The sequence below is a fragment of the Theropithecus gelada genome, chromosome 12 (genome assembly GCF_003255815.1).
Source record: "Theropithecus gelada isolate Dixy chromosome 12, Tgel_1.0, whole genome shotgun sequence".
Taxonomy (NCBI): domain Eukaryota; kingdom Metazoa; phylum Chordata; class Mammalia; order Primates; family Cercopithecidae; genus Theropithecus; species Theropithecus gelada.
The window spans coordinates 2,793,819-2,813,782 of record NC_037680.1 but is presented as its reverse complement, the minus strand read 5'-3'; the positions used below and the strand labels follow the sequence as shown (position 1 = coordinate 2,813,782).

Sequence of the window (19,964 nt, the reverse complement as noted above, 5' to 3'; positions counted from 1 at the left end):
ACATAGTGAAACCCCGTCTCTACTAAAAATACAAAAATTAGCTGGGCATGGTGGCGTGTGCCTGTAATCCCAGCTACTCAGGAGGCTGAGGCAGGAGAATAGCTTGAACCAGGGTGTCGGAGGTTGCAGTGAGCTGAGATCACACCACTGCACTCCAGCCTGGTGACAGAGCAAGACTCTGTCTAAAAAAAATAATAATAATAATAATAATAATTAGCTGGGCATGGTGATGCATGCCTGGAGTCCCAGGTACTTGGGAGGCTAATGTGGGAGGATCGCTTAAGCCTATATCACACCATATATCACACCACTCACTGTACTCCAGGTTGGGTAACAGAGCAAGACACTGCCTCCAAAAAAAAAAAAAGACAACGACCAGTCATATTGAATTGAGGATTCACCCTACTCCAGCAGGGCTTCACCTTGACTAACTACATCTACAATGACCCTATTTCCAAATAAGGTGGCATTCCGAGGTACTGGGAGTTAAGACCTCAACACGACTTTTGGGGTATACAACTCAACCCACAACGAAGCCACTGACACGACATGATATGACGCATGCTTGGTCTTACTTCTATCACAGTATGCTCTGTAGGTTTTTATTTTTTATCTTTCTCTCTCGCTTTTTTTTTTTTTTTTTTGGACAGGTTCTCATTCTGTCACCCAGGCTACAGTGGAGTGACATGAACACAGCTCACTATAAACTCAACCTGCCAGGCTCAAGTGATCCTCCCACCTCAGCCTTCTGTGTAGCTGGGACTACAGGCCCATACCACCACACCTGGCCAACTTTTTTATTTTTTGTAGAGCTGGGGTTTCGCCATATTGCTCAGGCTGATCTCGAACTGCTGGGCTCCAGCCATCTGTTGACCTCGGCCTCCTACGGTGCTAGAATTACAGGCATGAGCCACGACACATGACTATCTTTCTTTCTATCTTATCCTCTTTTTCATTTCCATCTTCTACGGCCAATACCGTCTTGTGCAGTTTGAATTTTGCCTTCCTTCTGTGGTATCCTCATTAGTTCTCTACTGAGTCCTGTCAACTCCTGTGTCATCGCTTCATGTTTTGCCATTTACTCCAGGAGTCTTTTGTGTGTGAACTTGGTGTCTTCCTCCACAGAGCTGGTTATTTGTTACGTTATTTAAATTCATGGTGGCATGTTTCATTACAAATTTCATCTGTCCCCTGTCAACGTTTTTTGGTCAGTGTCTTAGGGAACAGATTAGTTTACTTTGTTGCTCCTTTCTTACGTTTTAATTTTAATTATCTTCGTATTAATCCTTTTTTGCTACTCATCAGTGAATGGAGTGGGGCTAGTTCTAAAACGGCCATTTACATGAGATTACTTTTACTTGGGTGTGGGAGTGTGGGGGGTTCATTCTTCCAGCTAGTTATTTCTTCACAATCCAAGTGCTCTCTACTTTCAGGTGCCACAGATTGCCTACTGCAAATAAAGCCAGCCGGAGTGCCTGTGCGGGCCCCACCTCCACAGCTTCTCTGAAGCACACCAAATCCAACAGCCTGAAAAAGAGCCCTGCTCACCCTACTTCTGCACCTGCTGCTGCTCACGGGGAGACTTTTGTACCTCATGGCAGGTTCTTCACCCTCGGGACCAACACTGGAAAACTAAGTCCATATGAGACTTTGTTTTAAAAAAGACAAAAACAAAAAACAGGCCAGGTGCAGTGGCTCATGCCTGTAATCCCAATATTTTGGGAGGCTGAAGTGGGAAGATCAGTTGAGGCCAGGAGTTCAAGACCAGCCTGGGCTACACAGTGAGACCGCCATCTCTACAAAAATAATATGAAAATCAGCTTAGCAGGCTGGGTGTGGTGGCTCACCCCTATAATCCCAGCACTTTGGGAGGCCAAGGCAGGCAGATCACTCAAGGTCAGGAGTTTGAGACCAGCCTGGCCAACATGGTGAAACCTTGTCTCTACCAAAATACAAAAATTAGCCAGGCCTGATGGTGGGTGCCTTTAATCCCAGTTACTTGGGAGGCTGAGGCAGGAGAATCACCTGAGCCTGGGAGGCAGAGGCAGTTGTGAGCCAAGATGGTGCCAATGCACTCCAGCTTGGGCAACAGAGTGAGACTCTGTTTCAAAAAAAATAAATAAAATAAAAATAGCTGGGCATAATGATGCCTACCTGCAGTCCCAGCTACTCAGGAGGCTAAGGTGGGAGGATCCTTGTGCCCAGGAGTTCAAGGCTGCAGTGAGCTGTGATCACGCCACTGCACTCCAGCCGGGGTGACTGGGCAAGACCCTGTCTCTAAAAATAAAACAAAAATAAGCAAATAAAAACCCGAAGTGTTCATTAGCTGAGGACTAATTGTGGCACCAACAGACCTCAGAACATCACATAGTATAGAGAAACAGTCACTTTTTCTGGTTTTTCATTTTCCTGACCTCTAAAGATGCTATGTCCTCAGGTCTGGTCCTTACACCACTTCTGTTCTCTATTTATACTATCTTCCACTCTCACAGCTCTAAAGAACATCTGCTTACAATTCCTAAATCTCTATCACCAGCATGGACTTCTATCTTCAATTCTAGAGCTGTATTACTTCAGAATTTTGTTGTTGCTGTTGTTGAGATGAACTTTTGCTCTTGTTGTCCAGGCTGGAGTGCAGTGGCGCGATCTCGGCTCACTGCAACCTCCGCGTCCCAGGTTCAAGATATTCTCCTGCCTCAGCCTCCCGAGTAGCTGGGATTACAGGCATGCGCCACCACGCCCAGCTAATTTTGTGTTTTTAGTAGAGATGGGGTTTCTCCATGTTGGTCAGGCTGGTCTCAAACTCCTGACCTCAGGTGATCCAACCACCTCGGCCTCCCAAAGTGCTGGGATTACAGGCGTGAGCCACTGCGCCTGGCCTACTTCAGAATTTTGTATCTGTCTATTTGACACTTCCACTTGGGTGTCCAACCACATAGATATTGCAAAAGTAAAACGACTGAAACTAACCTGATTTTTTCTCCTGCTCTTCTGAGAGCTTTCCTCATTTTAGAATGCTCAGGTAAAATACGGGAGCTATCCTTGACTCCTCTCTTTCTCTCCATTCCATCAGAAAATGTTGTCAGCTGTACCTTCAAATCATATCCAGAATCCAAACACTTGTTAAGACATATGGGCAGGGTGGGGTGCTCATGCCTGTAATACCAGCACGTTGTGAGGCTGAGGTGGGAATACTGCTTGAGCCCAGGAGTTCCAGACCAGCCTGGGCAACATGGCAAAACCCGGTCTCGACCAAAAAAATACAAAAAATGAGCTTTGGTATGGTGGCTCTTAAGCTACTCAGGAGGCTGAGGCAGGAGAATTGCTTGAGCCTGAGAGGTTAAGGTTGCAGTGAGCTGAGACTGCACCACTACACTACAGCCTGGGTGACAGAGTGAGACCCTATTTCATTAAACAAATGAACAAACACCACCACTACCTCCATGCAGGTTTAAGCCGTGAAGATAGTTAACGGTTTTATCAGCTCTCACTTGTCTTCCTGCTTCCACCCTTGCTCTGCTGCAGTTTATTCTCAGCACGGTAGCCAGAGGGATTCTTTTAAAATAAGTCAGATCATGTCACTCCTATGCCTTAACCCTCCAATGGCTCTCCGTCTTAGAATAAAATCCAAAGGCTTCTGAACAGCCCACAAGGCCCTAAATAATCCAGCTCTCAGTGTCATCTCTAAGCCATTTTGTGCAGCTCTCCCCTCCGGTTCCAGGCTAGTCTTCCTTCCTGGTCCTGTGATTCCGAATACACAGGTAGTCCTCACTGAGCACGAAGCTCACACGTGTAAATATCAGAATAGTCATGCAGCACATAAGGATGTTTCAATGAACAAGGGACCACGCACATGACAGTGGTCCCATAAGATTACAATTTCTGGCCGGGCACGGTGGCTCACGCCTGTAAACCCGGCACTAGGGGAGGCTGAGGCAGGCAGATCACCTGAGGTCAGGAGTTCAAGATCAGCCTGACCAACATGGAGAAACCCTGTCTCTACTAAAAACACAAAATCAGCCAGGCGTGGTGGTGCATGCCTGTAATCCCAGCTACTCGGGAGGTTGAGGCAGGAGAATCGGTTCAACCCCAGAGGCAGAGGTTCTCGCCGAGATTGAGCTACTGCACCTTAGCCTGGGGTAGCAAGACTGAAACTCTGTCTCAAAGATAAATAAATAAATAAAGATTATAATTTCTATGTTTAGATACACAAATATGTACCACTGTGTTACTACTGCCTACAGTATTCAGTCAAGTCCTGTTCAGGTTTTTAGCCTAGGAGCAACCAGGTTGGACCATACAGTCTAGGTATGCAGTAGGCCATCCCATCTAGGTTCGTATAGTGACACTCATGATGTTCACACAACAATGAAATTGCCTACTGATGTGTCTCTCATAATGTATCCCCATTGTTATGTGGCGAGCTCTACGGTCCCCAAATCACCACGGAACTAACAGAGGCCCATGATGATCAGTAACCAATCACATCACCTCTTAAGTCTGGTAATGACCAATCACTGACCATAAACAGTTCCTCATAAACAGTTCATCAAGCAAACAAAGCATGTCGTTGTGTTGCTCTGGCGTCCCAGTGATAAACCAATGTGAAATTTTAAGAAAACGGAAGACTGAATGTGAGAATGGGTCAACCAAGATGAAAATGCAGCAAAAGACCAAAAAGGGATGAGGCCAGAAGTGAAATTATATGTGAGTTGAAGATTTCAAAATGGACCAGCAAAGAGAAAAAAGGAGAAGACCTACACTTCTAAAAAGCTGTATGGACCATACTGAAAAATGTAGTGAATATAAAAAGGAAGGTAAAGTAGCTTTATATCATCTTTCAGTTTAAACTGCATCAGGAAAGCCACTTAAGGCAGAAATAGAGTGTTTATTTCTATTTTGGACTGACAATAGTAATAACCAAAAAAAATTACAATTATTCAAGGCTGAAGTGTTGAAGTTAGCTCCCACACTGAAAGAAAATGGTAATTAGGAAAATGCATTACTGCTAGGGAAGGCTGGTTTTAGCATTTCAGAAGTCAATATGACTGTGAGTGGTGTTGAGTGAATCAGCAAACTGCCATCACACAGAAAGATGGTGCTATAAAGTGTGTACCCAGAGTCCAAGAAGAAGTGAAGGCAAAGTTGTTTTGAGGAAAAGGATGAAGAGGTCTCAGAAGTTACGCTGGCAAAAACCTTCACATTTAATGAAGTCTTGGAGATGTTCCACAACACTGAAGGGCAAAGGGTGAATGATGGAAATAGACCTCAACTTAGAGTGTGATAGTTTGCCAAGGTTCACGAGGTCAAGAGATAGAGACCACCCTGGCCAACATGGTGAAACTCCGTTTCTATTAAAAATACAAAAATTAGCTGGGTGTGGTGGCACACTCCTGTAGTCCCAGCTACTCAGGAGGCTGAGGCAAGAGAATCACTTGAACCCAGGAGGCGGAGGTTGCAGTGAGCGCCACTGCACTCCAGCCTGGTGACAGAGCAAGACTCTGTCTCAAAACAAACAAACAAACAAAAAGAATCTATCAATCTATCTACATGTGTATGCAGAAAAAGATGTGGAAAGATACTTATCAGAACTATTATCCTGACCATAGAGGAAGTCTACAGAAAAAAACAAACAAACAAAACCCCAAAACTGTTACTGGTCAACATTATTCTAGGAAGTGGGATTGGCAATGTGGGTAGAGAATGAGACAATAATTTTCACTTTATACTTTAAGTATTTTTATATTCTCTAATTACTTTTTCCAATATAATATTACTTGTGGAATTAGAAGAGAAAGAACAAACACTGTCATAAGGCCAGGCATGGTGATTCATGCTTATAATCCCAGCACTTTGGGAGGCTGACGCATGTGGATCACTTGAGGTCAGGAGTTTGAGACCAGCCTGGCTGACATGGCGAAATCCTGTCTCTACTTTAAAAAAAAAAAAAAAAAAACAAAGCCAGGTGTGGTGGCATATGCCTGTAATCCCAGCTACGCCGGAGGCTGAGGCAGGAGAATCTCTTGAATGTGGGAGGCAGAAGCTGCAGTGAGCCAAGATTGTGCCACTGCACTCCAGCCTGGGCAACACAGCAAAACTCTGTCTCAAAAACAGAAAAAACAAAAATAAATACTGTCACGATGTCATTTTTGAATGCCATAGCAACTGGGTGTTTGCTATAAGGCACATACAAAGTGTTTTAAATGTATCATTTTGCTTAAATACACAACAATTCTATGAGGTAGATGTTATATGAATGCGCAATGCCCACTTTATAAATGAGGCAAATGGGAATCAGAGAGGTTGAAAAACGTATTCAGGTCATGCAGCTAGAAAGAGCATATAAGTTGGGAGTGGTGGCACACGCCTATAGCATGTAAGTTGGGAGTGGTGGCACACGCCTATAGCATGTAAGTTGGGAGTGGTGGCACACGCCTATAGTCCCAGCTACTCAGGAAGCGAAGGCTTGTTACTTGAGCCCACGAGTTCAAGGCTGTCGTGTGTTACGATTTTCTATGATGGCGGCTGAGCATAGCCACTGCACTCCAGCCTGGGCAACACAACCTAACAAGACTATGTCATGCAGGCATATTAGACTCCCCGCCACTGCAACGACGTGTGGTTAAAAGCAAGAGTGCTAAGAACACTTAGGTGCTCACCCTGCAGGCCTAGGTGACCCAGATGTACTCCGCATAGAGCTTTCCACTCGAGGACTAGCAACATCAGGAGGTTGAGGAGGAATGAGGGTTTTCCGAACCGCCATTCTGAAAGAGACAAGAGACAAACCCGGAAAATAGCAGTCCAAGGGCATTCAAGGATAAGAAATACAAGATACGCATTTGCCAGGCATACCTAGGACAAAATAAAAGCCCTACATTGACTAAGTATTTTTAAAATGGATTTTTATTTTCTCAGATACCACAAGACACATTACCAAAAAACCCAAATAGTACAAAAAGTCTTTAAAATAAAGAGCAGGTCCCGTCCCCATTCCTGCTCACTTCCTGTCAGGCTCCCTCCAAGAAGCAACCATTGTGACTCTTTTAGCTGCTGCTGCTAGCATGCCACATCTCCCTTCTGCTGAATGTTATTCACACTGAAATCCATATTAAGTGTTTACAATTATTACTACGCCTGTGGTGTTTATAAAGACCTGGAAGCTAGGTGAAAAAACCTGATCTAGGAAGAGCTGGAGATCAATTGTGTTGTACAGCAGAGAGGCCACGGAAGGCTCTGACGGAGAATTAACCATTAGTTTAGCACTATGAAAACAGGAGCAATCTTGACACATTTAGTTTCGGTAAAGTGGTGGGAACAAATACCAGTTGAGAGTGGATTTGAGAGAGAATAACTAGACAAGAATACACCAGTTTACAACACTTAATCACTAATGGATCCGGGTACTGATCTTCAGAGCCACTAACATCTCAAAAAGGGTGACCACCAGACACTGTGTGCCTTCTGGTAAGAGACCAAATCACCAAACTACGAAGCAGTCTTGCCACAAGCAGCAATAAAAAAAAGAAAAATCAGATCAAACCTTCAGAGTTAAGTAACAACTTACAGAAAATGTGGAGGATAGAACAAGTAAAAGTACACTATGGGTGCAATAGGTTGAACTGAGTTCTTTAAGATATATGTAAGTCCCAATCTTTAGTAACTGTGAATGTGACCTTACTTAAAAAAAGGGCCTTTGCAAATGTAATTAATGTAATCTCTTATCTTGAGATCCTTAATTACATTTGGATGTAGAGTTCTGGATGTAGAGTTTAGTTTAAGATCCAGTGACAAGTATCCTAGTAACAGAAAGGGAAGGGAGATTTGAGACACAGGTGCGAGGGCAAGGCCATGTGATGACGGAGGCAGAGATTGGGGTGCTGTGCCTGCAAGCCAAGAACACAAAGATCAACAGTAGCCACTGGCAGCCAGCACGAGTAGATTCTCCCTGAGAACCTCCCGGGGGAACCAACCCTGATGACACCTTCATTTCAGATTTCTAGCTACTGGAACTATAAGATATGCATGTCTGTTGCCTTAAGCCAGAAGATTGGTGGTAGTTTGTTACAACAGCCCTAGGAAATGAATATATTGGGGATGCCATCAACAAAATCCAGAGGGGGTATGGCCCAGAAGACCAAGTTTCTTCAACAAATAAACTGCAGGGAAAAAAAAAAAAAAAAAAGAGGAAACCTCAATAATAAAATGGTTTTAAAAGTCATATTAACTAATCACAATGTATGCATCTTATCAGAATACTCATTCAAATAAATAATATAAAATATAACAAATTGTGTGACATTTCAGACCACTGGAAACCTGAACAATGACTGGCTATTTGATATTAAGGGGTTATTGGTTTTTTAATGTTATGTATCTCTGCATAGGAACATGCTGAAAGACATACAAATGAAATGACATGGTATCTAGGATTTGCTTCAAAATAATATGATAGGAGCGGGTAGGTAAGCATATAGGTGAAGCAAAATTGGCCAAGAGCTGATAAGCTGAGAACTAAAGTTGGGTGACAGGCATATATTCATATGTTCAAAAAAAAATTTTTTTTTTTTTGAGACAGAGTCTTGTTCTGTTGTCCAGGCTGCAGTGTGGTGGCACGATCTCAGCTCACTGCAATCTCTGCCTCCTGGGTTCAAGTGATTCTCCTGCCTCAGCCTCCCGAGTAACAGGGACTACAGGCGCCCGCCAGCACGCCCTAGCTATTTTTTGTATTTTTAGTAGAGATGGAGTTTCACCATGTTGGCCAGGCTAGTCTCGATCTCCTGACCTCAGATGATCTGCCTGCCTCGGCCTTCCAAAGTTGTCTTTTGATTTTCTTTTTCTCAAAAAAGGAGCAAGTTTGTCTCCTTGACTAACAGTGAAGACGGAAGAAGCCTGGGAGTTGTGAAAGAAGGAAACATAAAACAGTTGTCTGGAGTGGTGCAGGCGAGTGTACTTTGATGGGCTGCTTTAAGACCGTAGTGCGTCTGTGAGGCTGAGCAAGGCCAGTTAGTTGGCAAGGTAGCTTTCCCTGCCATAATCTGCTGTACATGCCACATAAACGAAGCAGAAAATTGGACTTAAGTCTGGTTTTGACAAAGTGAAGTGAGGTGGGGGTAAGGCAATGACTGCCAGTGGCCACAGACTCTGAATCAGGAAGAGCAGAGAAAGATGCCATGAGAGGCAGGGAGGCACATGAAAAGGTGGATCAATGGACTGGAGGAGGCTGCTGGGGTCCCTCTGGAGCTGGAGTTCCGTTGGGAGGGAGGTGGGAAGAAAGAAGATGGGCGAGGGGCATGGGAGTACACAGACAGGGTCAGGAAGGCTTACTGAGCTTATGTGCTAAGTGCTCACACTGGGGGGTGGTGGTGGTGGAGGCAGGAGATGCATTCAAGCGCCTGAGGGGCCAGGGAGCTGGCAAACCATTTCTGATCATTAAAGGTGAAGACAGGGTTCCACTATCACTAAAAAGTGCCAGCCATCATGTCCTTCCAAAGGGCATACAGATACACCTGCACAATCTAACTTGACTCTCTCAGCCTGTAGCTCTGCCCTGCCCAACAAGAAAGCCATATGGTACTACTGAGCGCCTGAAATGTGCCAAGGGCAACTCAGGAACAAAATTTTTAATGTCATTTCATTTTAATTAATTTGAATTTTATAATGGATACTTGATCCAGTTATTGAGAAACTTTTTATTGTCTGGAGTAACTTGGTTATATGAAACTACTTTTTCAACTGTAGGTTTTATGAAATCTAAATACAGATCAAGTGCTTTTGAGGAGACATGGTCTGAAAATGGCAGTGAGGCATGACAAGGACACCTAGCCTACCTCTAGGCTGAGTGACAGCAGGGATGTGGAAGAGAGGCAGGGACCACTGTAGACAGCTGCAGGGCAAGTTGAGTTCCTGAGGAAGAGCCAGGTTTAAAGCAAGAAGGTGTGGAGAAAGAAGAGACAAGGACACTGGGGTGAAGGCTGGAGTGTCGCGTGATGACAGGCTGTGAATTAGAGGGCACAGTACAAGCGTCTTTGGGAGGAAGTACGGGAGATGCAGGCACATCTTTTTGTCTTCCAGTGCGGCAAAATTTCAAAATACTGGCCTGAGTTTATTGCATCCACTGAATACTGTGCAGAGCACTTCTGTAACCAGGAAACTCATTTCTGTCCATTCTGGTAATTTTCTATTACTTTATAACTCCTTACGTTGTAATGATCCCTGCTCCTTTTCTCTGATCTCTCTTGCTGAAACCCATTACCTGGAGGCTGGATTTCCTGAACTGGTTCTTTTTATTGTTGTTTTAAATTTTCTCCTTTTTCTCCAATTTTCTTGTCTTTTTGTTCTACGTTTGAGATTTCTTCAATTTTATCTTCCAACTCTTCTACTGATCTTTCAATTTCTGCTATCTTATTTCAGGACTGGTTCTTTTCTCCTCTGAATGTTCTTTTTGCATAGCACTGTGTTACTGTTTCATGGATGTAACCTTTTGTTTTGTCTTTCTGAAGGCATCGCGGATAGTGTTTGCTTATCCTTGTTCATTTGTTTTGTGTTTTATTCTCCCTGCCAAGCCTCTACATCTTCCAAGGTGCTTTGGGCATGTATTTATTGTGGTTTCTGTCGTCCACCATTAGAGGTCCCCTCAAATATGTGTCTATCTTTGGTTGTATGTTCATGATTAAGAGTGGGGGAGTGGGGAAGAGGGACTGAAAAGCTGGCTGGGGGCTCTGAGCTTTGGAAGGGCATATCTACTATGAGGTTCACTGCAGGGTAATCTAACCCTGTCCTTAGGGAAGCCCTAGTGTCAGTATCTTTAGAGCTTCCCCTTGGGCCGGATAGACTCCCCAGAAGGAAAGTAGAGTCCTCTTCTCATTTTCTATCAAGAATCAAGTTCACCTGCCACAGTTCTATCAGCTGAAAGCAGGGAGTGGACTGGGAAGTGTTCAGCATTCCATACACTCATGGTGAGTCACAATTTCTTTCTGGTAAAATACCCATGACCTCCATAGTGCTGGGTGATCCCAGCGGACCATCTGCAGAGTTTGAGCTTTCAGGCTCCTGCTGAAGCTGGGAAGGGGCAGTACACCACATGGCATACGTAGAAAATGGGATTCTGGGCTCTAACTTTAACACTTTTCAAACTCAAAGGTTTTAACTTATCCTCCTTAAAAGAGAGAGCCCCTTCCTTTGCCCCCAGGATCTTCCTGTTGTTGGTCCTTTTGAAGATTTTCCAATTTTAAGAGAATGGTTCTCAACTTTCCCCTATGCAAGCTTCACATTTAGCTTTCTCAGAGCCAGGATGCCATCACGTGACGGTCTGCTTCCCAGCTTCAGTTGCTACTGTGTTCTCTCCTGTTCTCCCCCCATCCTTGTGTGTTTACAACTTTTTTGAAAAAAAGTTATATAGGGTTATGAGAGGGAGAGATTTCAGACGTGTGTAATCAATCTGTCATCTTAACCACAAGCTTTGCCTTGTGCTTCTACTAATAAGGTAACTTTGTCACGGACTGACTTATCCTTTAAAAAAGTACAAAGTATTCACAAGCAGCAAAGATAGGGACTCTGGTCTATGCACAGCTCTGTGGAAATAAAAACCCTGCAGGGACCCTAGTCCCAGCAATTTAAGTCTGCACTTGCTTTAATCTGTTGATGTTGATGCTGTTAGCTCAGCTGAGCCACAGAAACTGTGCTCTCTGAAACATATCTGCTCATCTCCCACCTCCAGAATGTTTAAGTTGAACAACACAGCACATACCTTCCTGCCTATGATCCACCAACTGAGAAGCTTACATGGCAACACAAAACACTATCTGCTAGTAAATATGACCCTTACTACACTTCAGAAATTGTCTGCCCACAGTGACTTAGAAGGGGAGCAGGGAAGTGCTGGAAAGGGCAGGTCCCTGGCGAGAACTCTACCCCCGGCTGTGCCCACGGATCTAGGTGATGACAGGCATTTTTGTTTTCCAGCCCAAATGCTGCATTTCCCCCAGACCACCATGGCCTGCTACACCCTGAGCCTGTGCCTATAAAAACCTCCGAGACCCTAGCAGGCAGGCACACAAGTGGCTGGACATCAAGAGGAACACACTGGCGAAGGAAGACACAAGCAGCTGGATGGCAACAGGACGGCGAGGAGAGCACGCCGGTGGGAGAGCACGTGACAGACGCTGGCACGCCAGCAGGCCACCGACCAGCAGAACGACGCAGTTTGGCCAGGGCAGTCAGAGAGCCGGGGCCGTTCCATCTCCCTTCTGGCTCCCCCATCTGCTGAGAGCTACTTCTACTCAGTAAAACCCTACACTCCTTCTCCACGCCCACGCGCGATCCCATTCTTCCAGTACACCAAGGCAAGAACCCTGGGAAACAGAAAGCCCTCTGACCTCGCCATAAGGCAGGGGTCTAATTGGGCTGGTTAATGCAAGTCATCTACGGACAGCTAGACGAAAAGAGCACTCTGTAACACATGCCCACCGGGGTTTCGGCTGTAAACATTCACCTCTAGACGCCGCTGCAGGGTCGGAGCCCCACAGTCTGCCCGTCTGTACGCTCCCCTAGAGGCTGGAGCAGCAGGGCAATGAAGAAGCAAGTCACTCCCACTGTTGCACGCCCGGAGAGGGGGACAAGGGAACTTCTCCTGTTTCAACAGCAACGATTCATACTGAATGAAGTATATATAGTATGAGTTAATGTAACTACCTACACAAGCCCAACAGTTAATTATAAACTACTTTAAAAGTTCTATGATTGAAGTTCCAGAACTAGAGAGAATTAAAGCAGTATGCAACAGATGCTTACACACGAACACCTCACTGACTCCAGGATTTGTGAAGATCTCACAGTCTCAGCTGGGTAAGGCTCTACTGAATAATCCTGTGGTCAAGCTGTTTTGGAGGAAATTTTAACACGCCACAGAAAATGAGAGATGAGTTTGATGCCAGCATTAGATAAGAGTGCCTGTTCTGTACACCAGTTCTAGCCAGAACCAGAGGTGTCACTCGGCACCACCAGGTCTACTCACCCATCTGTGGCAGGCTTCTTGCGGAGTATGCTTGGCCGCGGCGACGAGCCCTGGGCGGGAGCGTTGGTGCTAGCACTCTGGCTGTGGGTCTGCACCACGGTTGTTGCTGCTGGAGCAGCACTGAATGGATTGCTAATAGGGTTGGCCACAATTGTGGCTCCATCTGCCAACACCACTGCTAGAGGAAAGAAGCAACAGGAAAGAACATTGAAGAGAGGGAAACAACAGAAACAAAATGCCGCAGAAGACACAAATACAAACGACGAGACCACTAGAATTAGGGATCCATGTTCTGACTGTCCAGTTTCCAACTGATAAGGGACAGGAGCACAATGTCCGTCTGACAAAGAGCAGACAGCTAAATGGGAGCAGTTACTGTCTACTGGTGCGTGATCCACACCATTACTTTTTCTTTTTCTTTTTTTGAGAGAGAGTCTTGCTCTGTTGCCCAGGCTGGAGTGCAGTGGTGTGAACCATACCATTACTTTTTCCTTTCTTTTTATTTTTCAGAGAGTCTTGCTCTGTTGCCCAGGCTAGAGTGCAGTGGTGCAATCTCAGCTCACGGCAACCTCTGCCTTCCAGGTTCAAGTGATTTTCCTGCCTTAACCACCAGAGTAGCTGGAATTACAGGCGCGCACCGCCACATCTGGATAATTTTTGTCTTTTTAGTAGAGATGGGGTTTCACCATGTTGGCCAGGCTAGTCTCGAATTCTTGACCTTAAGTGATCCGCCCGCCTTGGCCTCCCAAAGTGCTCGGATTACAGGCATGAGCCACCGTGCCTGACCCATACCATTATTTTTTCTTTGCTCTATAATCACAGTTACTAATAAATGAGATAAGGTGAACAAAGTATATAGTATCTAGTATAGTCTCTCACTCTACTAGTTACTTCACATTTTTTACTGATATAATTCTTACCATCACTGTAATTCCCATTTTAGAGATAAGAAAACTGACAGACAGGAAAGGCTTAATACAAGAGCCACAAATAGAAAACACCATCTACCAGCCTGATAGCATGCTCCAATGTACACTTCAAGAAATGCACTCATTCAGTTTTTATAAAATACCAACCTCTCTCAGCCCTCAGTAATGGTACCCTCCCCAGTCTATCCTTACAAACACATTCAACTAACAGATATTTTAACTATACACTTAAAGTGAGCATCACAATACTGGTGAGCATGAGATCATAATCAGAAAGTATCAGTGTCTGACACTTTTTGACCTATAAAAATGGCAATTTCATAGGAGTCAACTTAATCCCATGCGCTTCTGGCAGGTGCCCTTAAAGATGTAGTACACCATCCTACCAGGTGGGTCACTATGGGTAAACTGCATCTCTCTCATAGACAGTTAGTTTAGTAATAAAAAATCGGAGAGGCTTTGCTTAAATAGTTGAACTGTCTACAGAACGATTAAGCGCATAGCTCCAGCCAGGCGCAGTGGCTCATGCCTGAAACCGCAAGCACTTTGGGAGGACAAGGCTGAAGGATAGCTTGAACTCTGGAGTTTGAGACCAGCCTAGGAAATGAGCAAAATCCCGTTTCTACAAAAAATCAAAAATAATTAGCCGGGTGTGGTGGCAGGCACTTGTAGTCCTTGCTACATGGGCGTCTGAGGCGTAAGGACTGCTTGAGCCCAGAAGGTCAAGGCTACAGTGAGCCATGATTGTATCATTGTACTCCAGCTGAGCAACAGAGTGAGTGAGACCCTGCCTTAAAAAAAATAAATCAGCACCTTGGCTGAGAAACAGCCATTTTGCTTTTTTAAACGACATCGGAGAAATGGCTAATTAATAATAATCCAAGTACATGGAATCTTAAATTCAGCCGAAAAAAAAAATAACAACCCGGCTGGTGTAATGACTCATGCCTGTAATCCCAGCACTTTGGAAGGCCAAGGTGAGTAGACTGTTTGAGCCCAGGAGTTTGAGACCAGCCTGGGCAACATGGCAAAACTCTGTCTCTATTAAAAATAAAAAAATTAGCCGGGCGTGGTTGCACCTATAGTCCTACTCACTCAGGTGGCTGAGGTGGGAGAATCACTCAAGTCCAGGAGATTGAGGCTATGCTGAGCCAAGATCACATACCACTGTACTCTAGCCTGGGTGACAGAGTGAGACTCTGTCTCTGTCTCAAAAAGATCTAAGTACAGTGACTTATTCCACTTTTCAAAGTGTTATTCCACTAGCATTTCCTTTTAAGCATTCATAATATTAGCTAACATCAGCATAAGATTTTACAGCTTTATGTACAACTCTGAAGAAAATCTTCAATGAGAACACTACTTATAAGGTGAATTTTTTCCCACAACTAGGAGCTTTTAAAAAAGATAACACTTCTCATTATGTGCAAATGAATACTAGGGCTGCTGATGTTTATTACTTCTTTTCTTTTTTTTTTTTTTTTTTTGGAGACAGAGTCTCACTCTGTTGCCCAGGCTGGAGTGCAGTAGTGCGATCTCAGCTCACTCCGCCTCCCGGGTTCACGCCATTCTCCTACCTCAGCCTCCCGAGCAGCTGGGACTACAGGTGCCCACCACCACACCTGGCTAATTTTTTTGTATTTTTAGTAGCGACGGGGTTTCACCATGTTAGCCAGGATGGTCTCGATCTCCGACCTCATGATTCACCCACCTCGGCCTCCCAAAGTGCTGGGATTACAGGCATGAGGTATATTATTTCTAACGTTTACAGTGACCCTGAAATTGTAAGTTCTAAGCAACTCATATTATTAATACAAAGAAACGAAGGCCTAGAGAAATTATAAGATGACAAAACCAGTGGCAGAGAAAGGATTTAAACCCAAATGTATTTCTTTTCTCCAAACCACCTTCTATGCAAAAATTTAAAATTACCTGAAGTCTTTCCTTCCGGCTGAGGCTGCTGAGTACCAATTGGTGCAGGCTGAAGCCCTTGTGTGTTGATTGGGGTTGCTGAGTGAATTCCCTGTGTGCCAAGTGGCGCGGGCTGTATCCCTGGGGTCCCGATGGGGGCCGGCTGGATGCCCTGGGTACTGATGGGGGCTGGCTGGATCCCTTGAATATGTCGAGCATGTGATGCATCCACTGTCATCAACTGCATGGGGTTTAGGTGGACGGTAGACGCTACCCCCACGCCAGTCTGAGCTGTGATGGCAGAGTTTGGAGCCTGAGCTGAAACTAAAAATGATGCAAAAGGTAACTACAAGAAGGTTAGCTTCATTCCACACACTCCACATAAAGAGAAAAACACTAAAATAAACACAGATTTCTTCTACTGTATAAGATATAAATTCATGGTTTGAAAAAAAAAACTAAACAAACACTGTTACTTGAACCTTCATATATTTGGGATTGTTATTTCCTTTCACCTCCTACCAATATGACGTTGTCTTTCTACAGATTACTAGAAACATGATAAAAACCAGAAAAAAGGCAATCAGCTATTCAATTGCAAATATTAGTCAGGCAACCGTGTTAAATAATTAATATAAAACGTCAGAAATACACCAGGGGTCCCAGGTCAAGAACCTCTGCTTTACTTGACAGGGCCACTAGCACAGGCAGTTTTGAAATATGGCAGTTATGAATTTCAAATGGCACGTATCCACCAGAAAGAGAGAACAAGCAAGTGTCCTGTGTCCTGCAAGGCACACACCCCATCTACTGTGCATATTAAAAAAAAAAAAAAAAAAAGAAAAGAAAACAAGAGCATTCACAGAAAGCAACAAAAAAAGGAGGAATTTCTCACTATCTGCGGAAAGAAAATAAACACATAGGACTTTTTCCTTAGTCATCAAAACAATCCAGAGACGTAGGAACTTGTTTTCAAAGCCATTTAAATATCTTACACTTCTAAGCTACCTTTTCCCTAAATAAACAAGTAACTTACAATGTTTGAAATTTTAGACCAGCACTGTTCAATGGCATATTGGGTCACTCACGCAACTTTAAATTTTCCAGTGGCTACAATAAAAACGTAAGAAGAGCCCGGTGTGGTGATTTCTGCCTTTGATTCCAACATTTTGGGAGACTAAGATATGAGGAATGCTTGAACCCAGGAGCTGGAGACCAGCCTGTGCAACACAGCAAGACCCCATCTCTATGAAAAATTAAAGCATTAGCTTGGCATCATAACACATGCCTGTGGTTCCAGCTTGGCCCACCTCGGCCTCCCAAAGTGCTGGGATTACAGGCACGAGGTATGGCAGGTTGAGATGGGAGGATTCCCTTGAACTCAGGAATCTGAGGAGGCAGTGAGGTATTATTGCACCACTGCACCCCAGCCTGAGTGACAGAGACTGTCTCAAAGAGAAAAAAAAAAAAGTTTGAAACAGGCCAGGTGCGGTGGCTCACGCCGGTAATCCCATCACTTTGGGAGGCCGAGGCGGGCGATCACTTGAGAGAAGGAGTTTAAAACCAGCCTGGTTAACAGGTTGAAACCCCATCCCTACTAAAAATACAAAAATTAGCTGGGTGTGGTCGCGCATGCCTGTAATACCATCCACTGGGGACAGTGAAGCATGAGAGTCGCTTGAAGCTTGGAGGCGGAAGCTGCAGTGAGCCGAGATCACGACACTGCACTGCACTCCAGCCTGGGCAACAGAGTGAAACTCCATCTCAAAAAAAAAAAAAAAAAAAGAAACAGGCCAAATTAGTTTTGATCATATATTTTATTTAACCCAATATATTCAAAATATTACCATTTCAATATGTTATTAATAAACTTTTTTTTTGAGACAAGGGTCTCGCTTTCTTGCCTAGACTTGAGTGCAGCGGCGCAAACAACATGGCTCACTGCATCCTCAACCTCTTGGGGTCAAGCAATCCTCCTGCCTCAGCCTCCCAAGCAGCTGGGACTACAGGCACGCACCACCATGCCTGGCTAATTTTTGTATTTTTGGTAGAGGCTAGGTCTCATCTAGCTTGATCTCAAACTCCTGGTCTCAAGCGATCCTTCCTCCTCAGCCTCCCAAAGTGCTAGGATTACAGGCGTGAGCCACCGCGCCTGGCCTAAAAATTCTTAACAAGATATTTCACATTCTCTTTTCTATACTATGTCTTCAAAATCTAGGGTATATTTTACTCTTCGAGTACATCTCATGAATTTTTATCAGATGTGCTTAATCTGTATTTTGATTTCATAAAGCCTACAACTGAAAAAGTAGTTTTGCATTGCTAAGTTGTTCCAAACATACTTGAAATTTCTCAAAATTAAACAAAATTAACAATCGAGTTTTTCATGTACTAACCTACTTCAAGTGCTCTGTGGCCACACATGCCGCTGGCGGCCATACAGCAACGTGTGGCAGGAGAGCAATGTCCACAATCCAGGCAACAATAACACTTTCTTTTGTCTTTTTTTCTTTCTTTGTTTTCTGAGACAGGCTCTCACTTTGTTACCTGGGCTGGAGTGCAGTGGCGCCATCATGGCTCACTGCAGCTTCAACCTCCTAGGCTCGGGCAATCCTCCCACCTCAGCCTCCTCAGTAGTTGGGACTAGAGGCATGCACCACCATGCCTGCCTAATTTTTTAATTTTTTGTAGAGATGGGGTCTCCCTATATTGACCAGGCTGTTCTCAAACTTCTGGGCTCAAGTGATCTGCCCACCATGGCCACCCAAAGTGCTGGGATTACAGGTATCAATCAGCCACAGTGCCTGGCCCCAGGCAATAAGGCTTTCTTTTTTTTTGAGATAGTCTCACTCTGTGACCCAGACTGGAGTGCAGTGGCACAATCATGGCTCACTGTAGCCTCTGCCTCCCAAGTTCAAGCGACTTTCCTGCTTTAGCCTCCCAAGTAGCTGGGATTACAGGCATGTGCCACCACGCCTGGCTAATTTTGTATTTTTAGTAGAGATGGGGTTTCTCCGTGTTGGCCAGGCTAGTCTTGAACTCCTGACCTCAAGTGATCTGCCTGCCTTGGCCTCCCAAAGTGCTGCGATTACAGGCATGAGCCACTGCGCCTGGCTGGAAATAAGGCTTTCTGACGCCCAGAGTGACCTGAGGGTCCCACAGGAAAAGATTACACAGACTCTGACATTTAAGGATTGTTTTTCCTGGATTAGCAAAAAGAATACTATTTACACGTCATGATGGTGAGAGGACAGCATAACTGAACTAAAAAACATAACTGGTACACCAAATCCCTGTGACATGTAGTTTATCTATATAACAAACCTGCACAAGTACCATGGAACCTAAAGTAAAAGTTATTATAAACAAACCTTTATACATTTTTTAAAAATACAACCAATATTGGCATAAAACAATGGAAACCCTATAAAAGTGCAGCTCTATTCATTGTAACTACTGTCATTTTAAGGAGAAACAAAAATTGTTAACATGATTATCCGCAGGGTGGCATAATACTATGCAAATATCACTAACGAGTAACAACCTTTTATAGATCACAAAGATGATTATTTAAGACCTTCAAGCTTCACATTTTATCTGAATCTGAAAACAGAAGCTGAAATAATTAATCTCATACTAGAAATCACCCCTAATCAATTTCTACATTATTGTTGGCAAAAATGAAACTGTGAAAAGTCATCTAAAGAGCAGGGTTCGTACCTGGATACTGTCGGATAGTGGACACGGAACTGGTGATTGGGGTGTAGGTATGTGCCGCCAGTGGGTATGCAGAAGGAGGGTAAGTTGGCAAAAAATATTGGAACTGAACAGGAACAGACGGTCTAGAGACAGAACAGATGATAGCAAACAAAATAGTCATTTTCTTCTTCAATTTCAAATGATCCTATCCCCCCGCTCCTCTTTGTATCAGAACTGCCAAATGAGCTTTGCTCAAATTTTTGTGTCCCAAACAAACTCTTACATCACAGGACACACACCAAGAATGCAAAATTAAAAAAAACAAAAACAAAGTGGATACTATAAATACCTATATTAATAAATGTAAAAAACACAGATAATATTCTTTTTTTTTTTTTTTTTTTTTTTTTTTA

General features: G+C 44.1%; 1 protein-coding gene across 8 annotated transcripts in view; it reads right to left on the bottom strand.

Moving 5' to 3' along the window:
- The window catches only part of SAP130 (Sin3A associated protein 130), an 84,577-nt gene that overhangs the window by 26,526 nt on the left and 38,087 nt on the right, over positions 1 to 19,964 (bottom strand). For 4 of the 8 annotated variants that reach the window (XM_025404786.1, XM_025404788.1, XM_025404784.1 and 1 more), the window contains exons 12-15: positions 19,573 to 19,694; positions 15,874 to 16,176; positions 13,013 to 13,190; positions 6,660 to 6,764 (exon numbers count right to left, since the gene is read on the bottom strand). In XM_025404786.1, coding sequence (XP_025260571.1) covers positions 6,660 to 6,764; positions 13,013 to 13,190; positions 15,874 to 16,176; positions 19,573 to 19,694 — 708 coding nt within the window. The remainder of the gene's footprint in view (positions 1 to 6,659; positions 6,765 to 13,012; positions 13,191 to 15,873; positions 16,177 to 19,572; positions 19,695 to 19,964) is intronic. The other 4 variants (XM_025404791.1, XM_025404790.1, XM_025404789.1 and 1 more) reach the window with 3 other exon arrangements.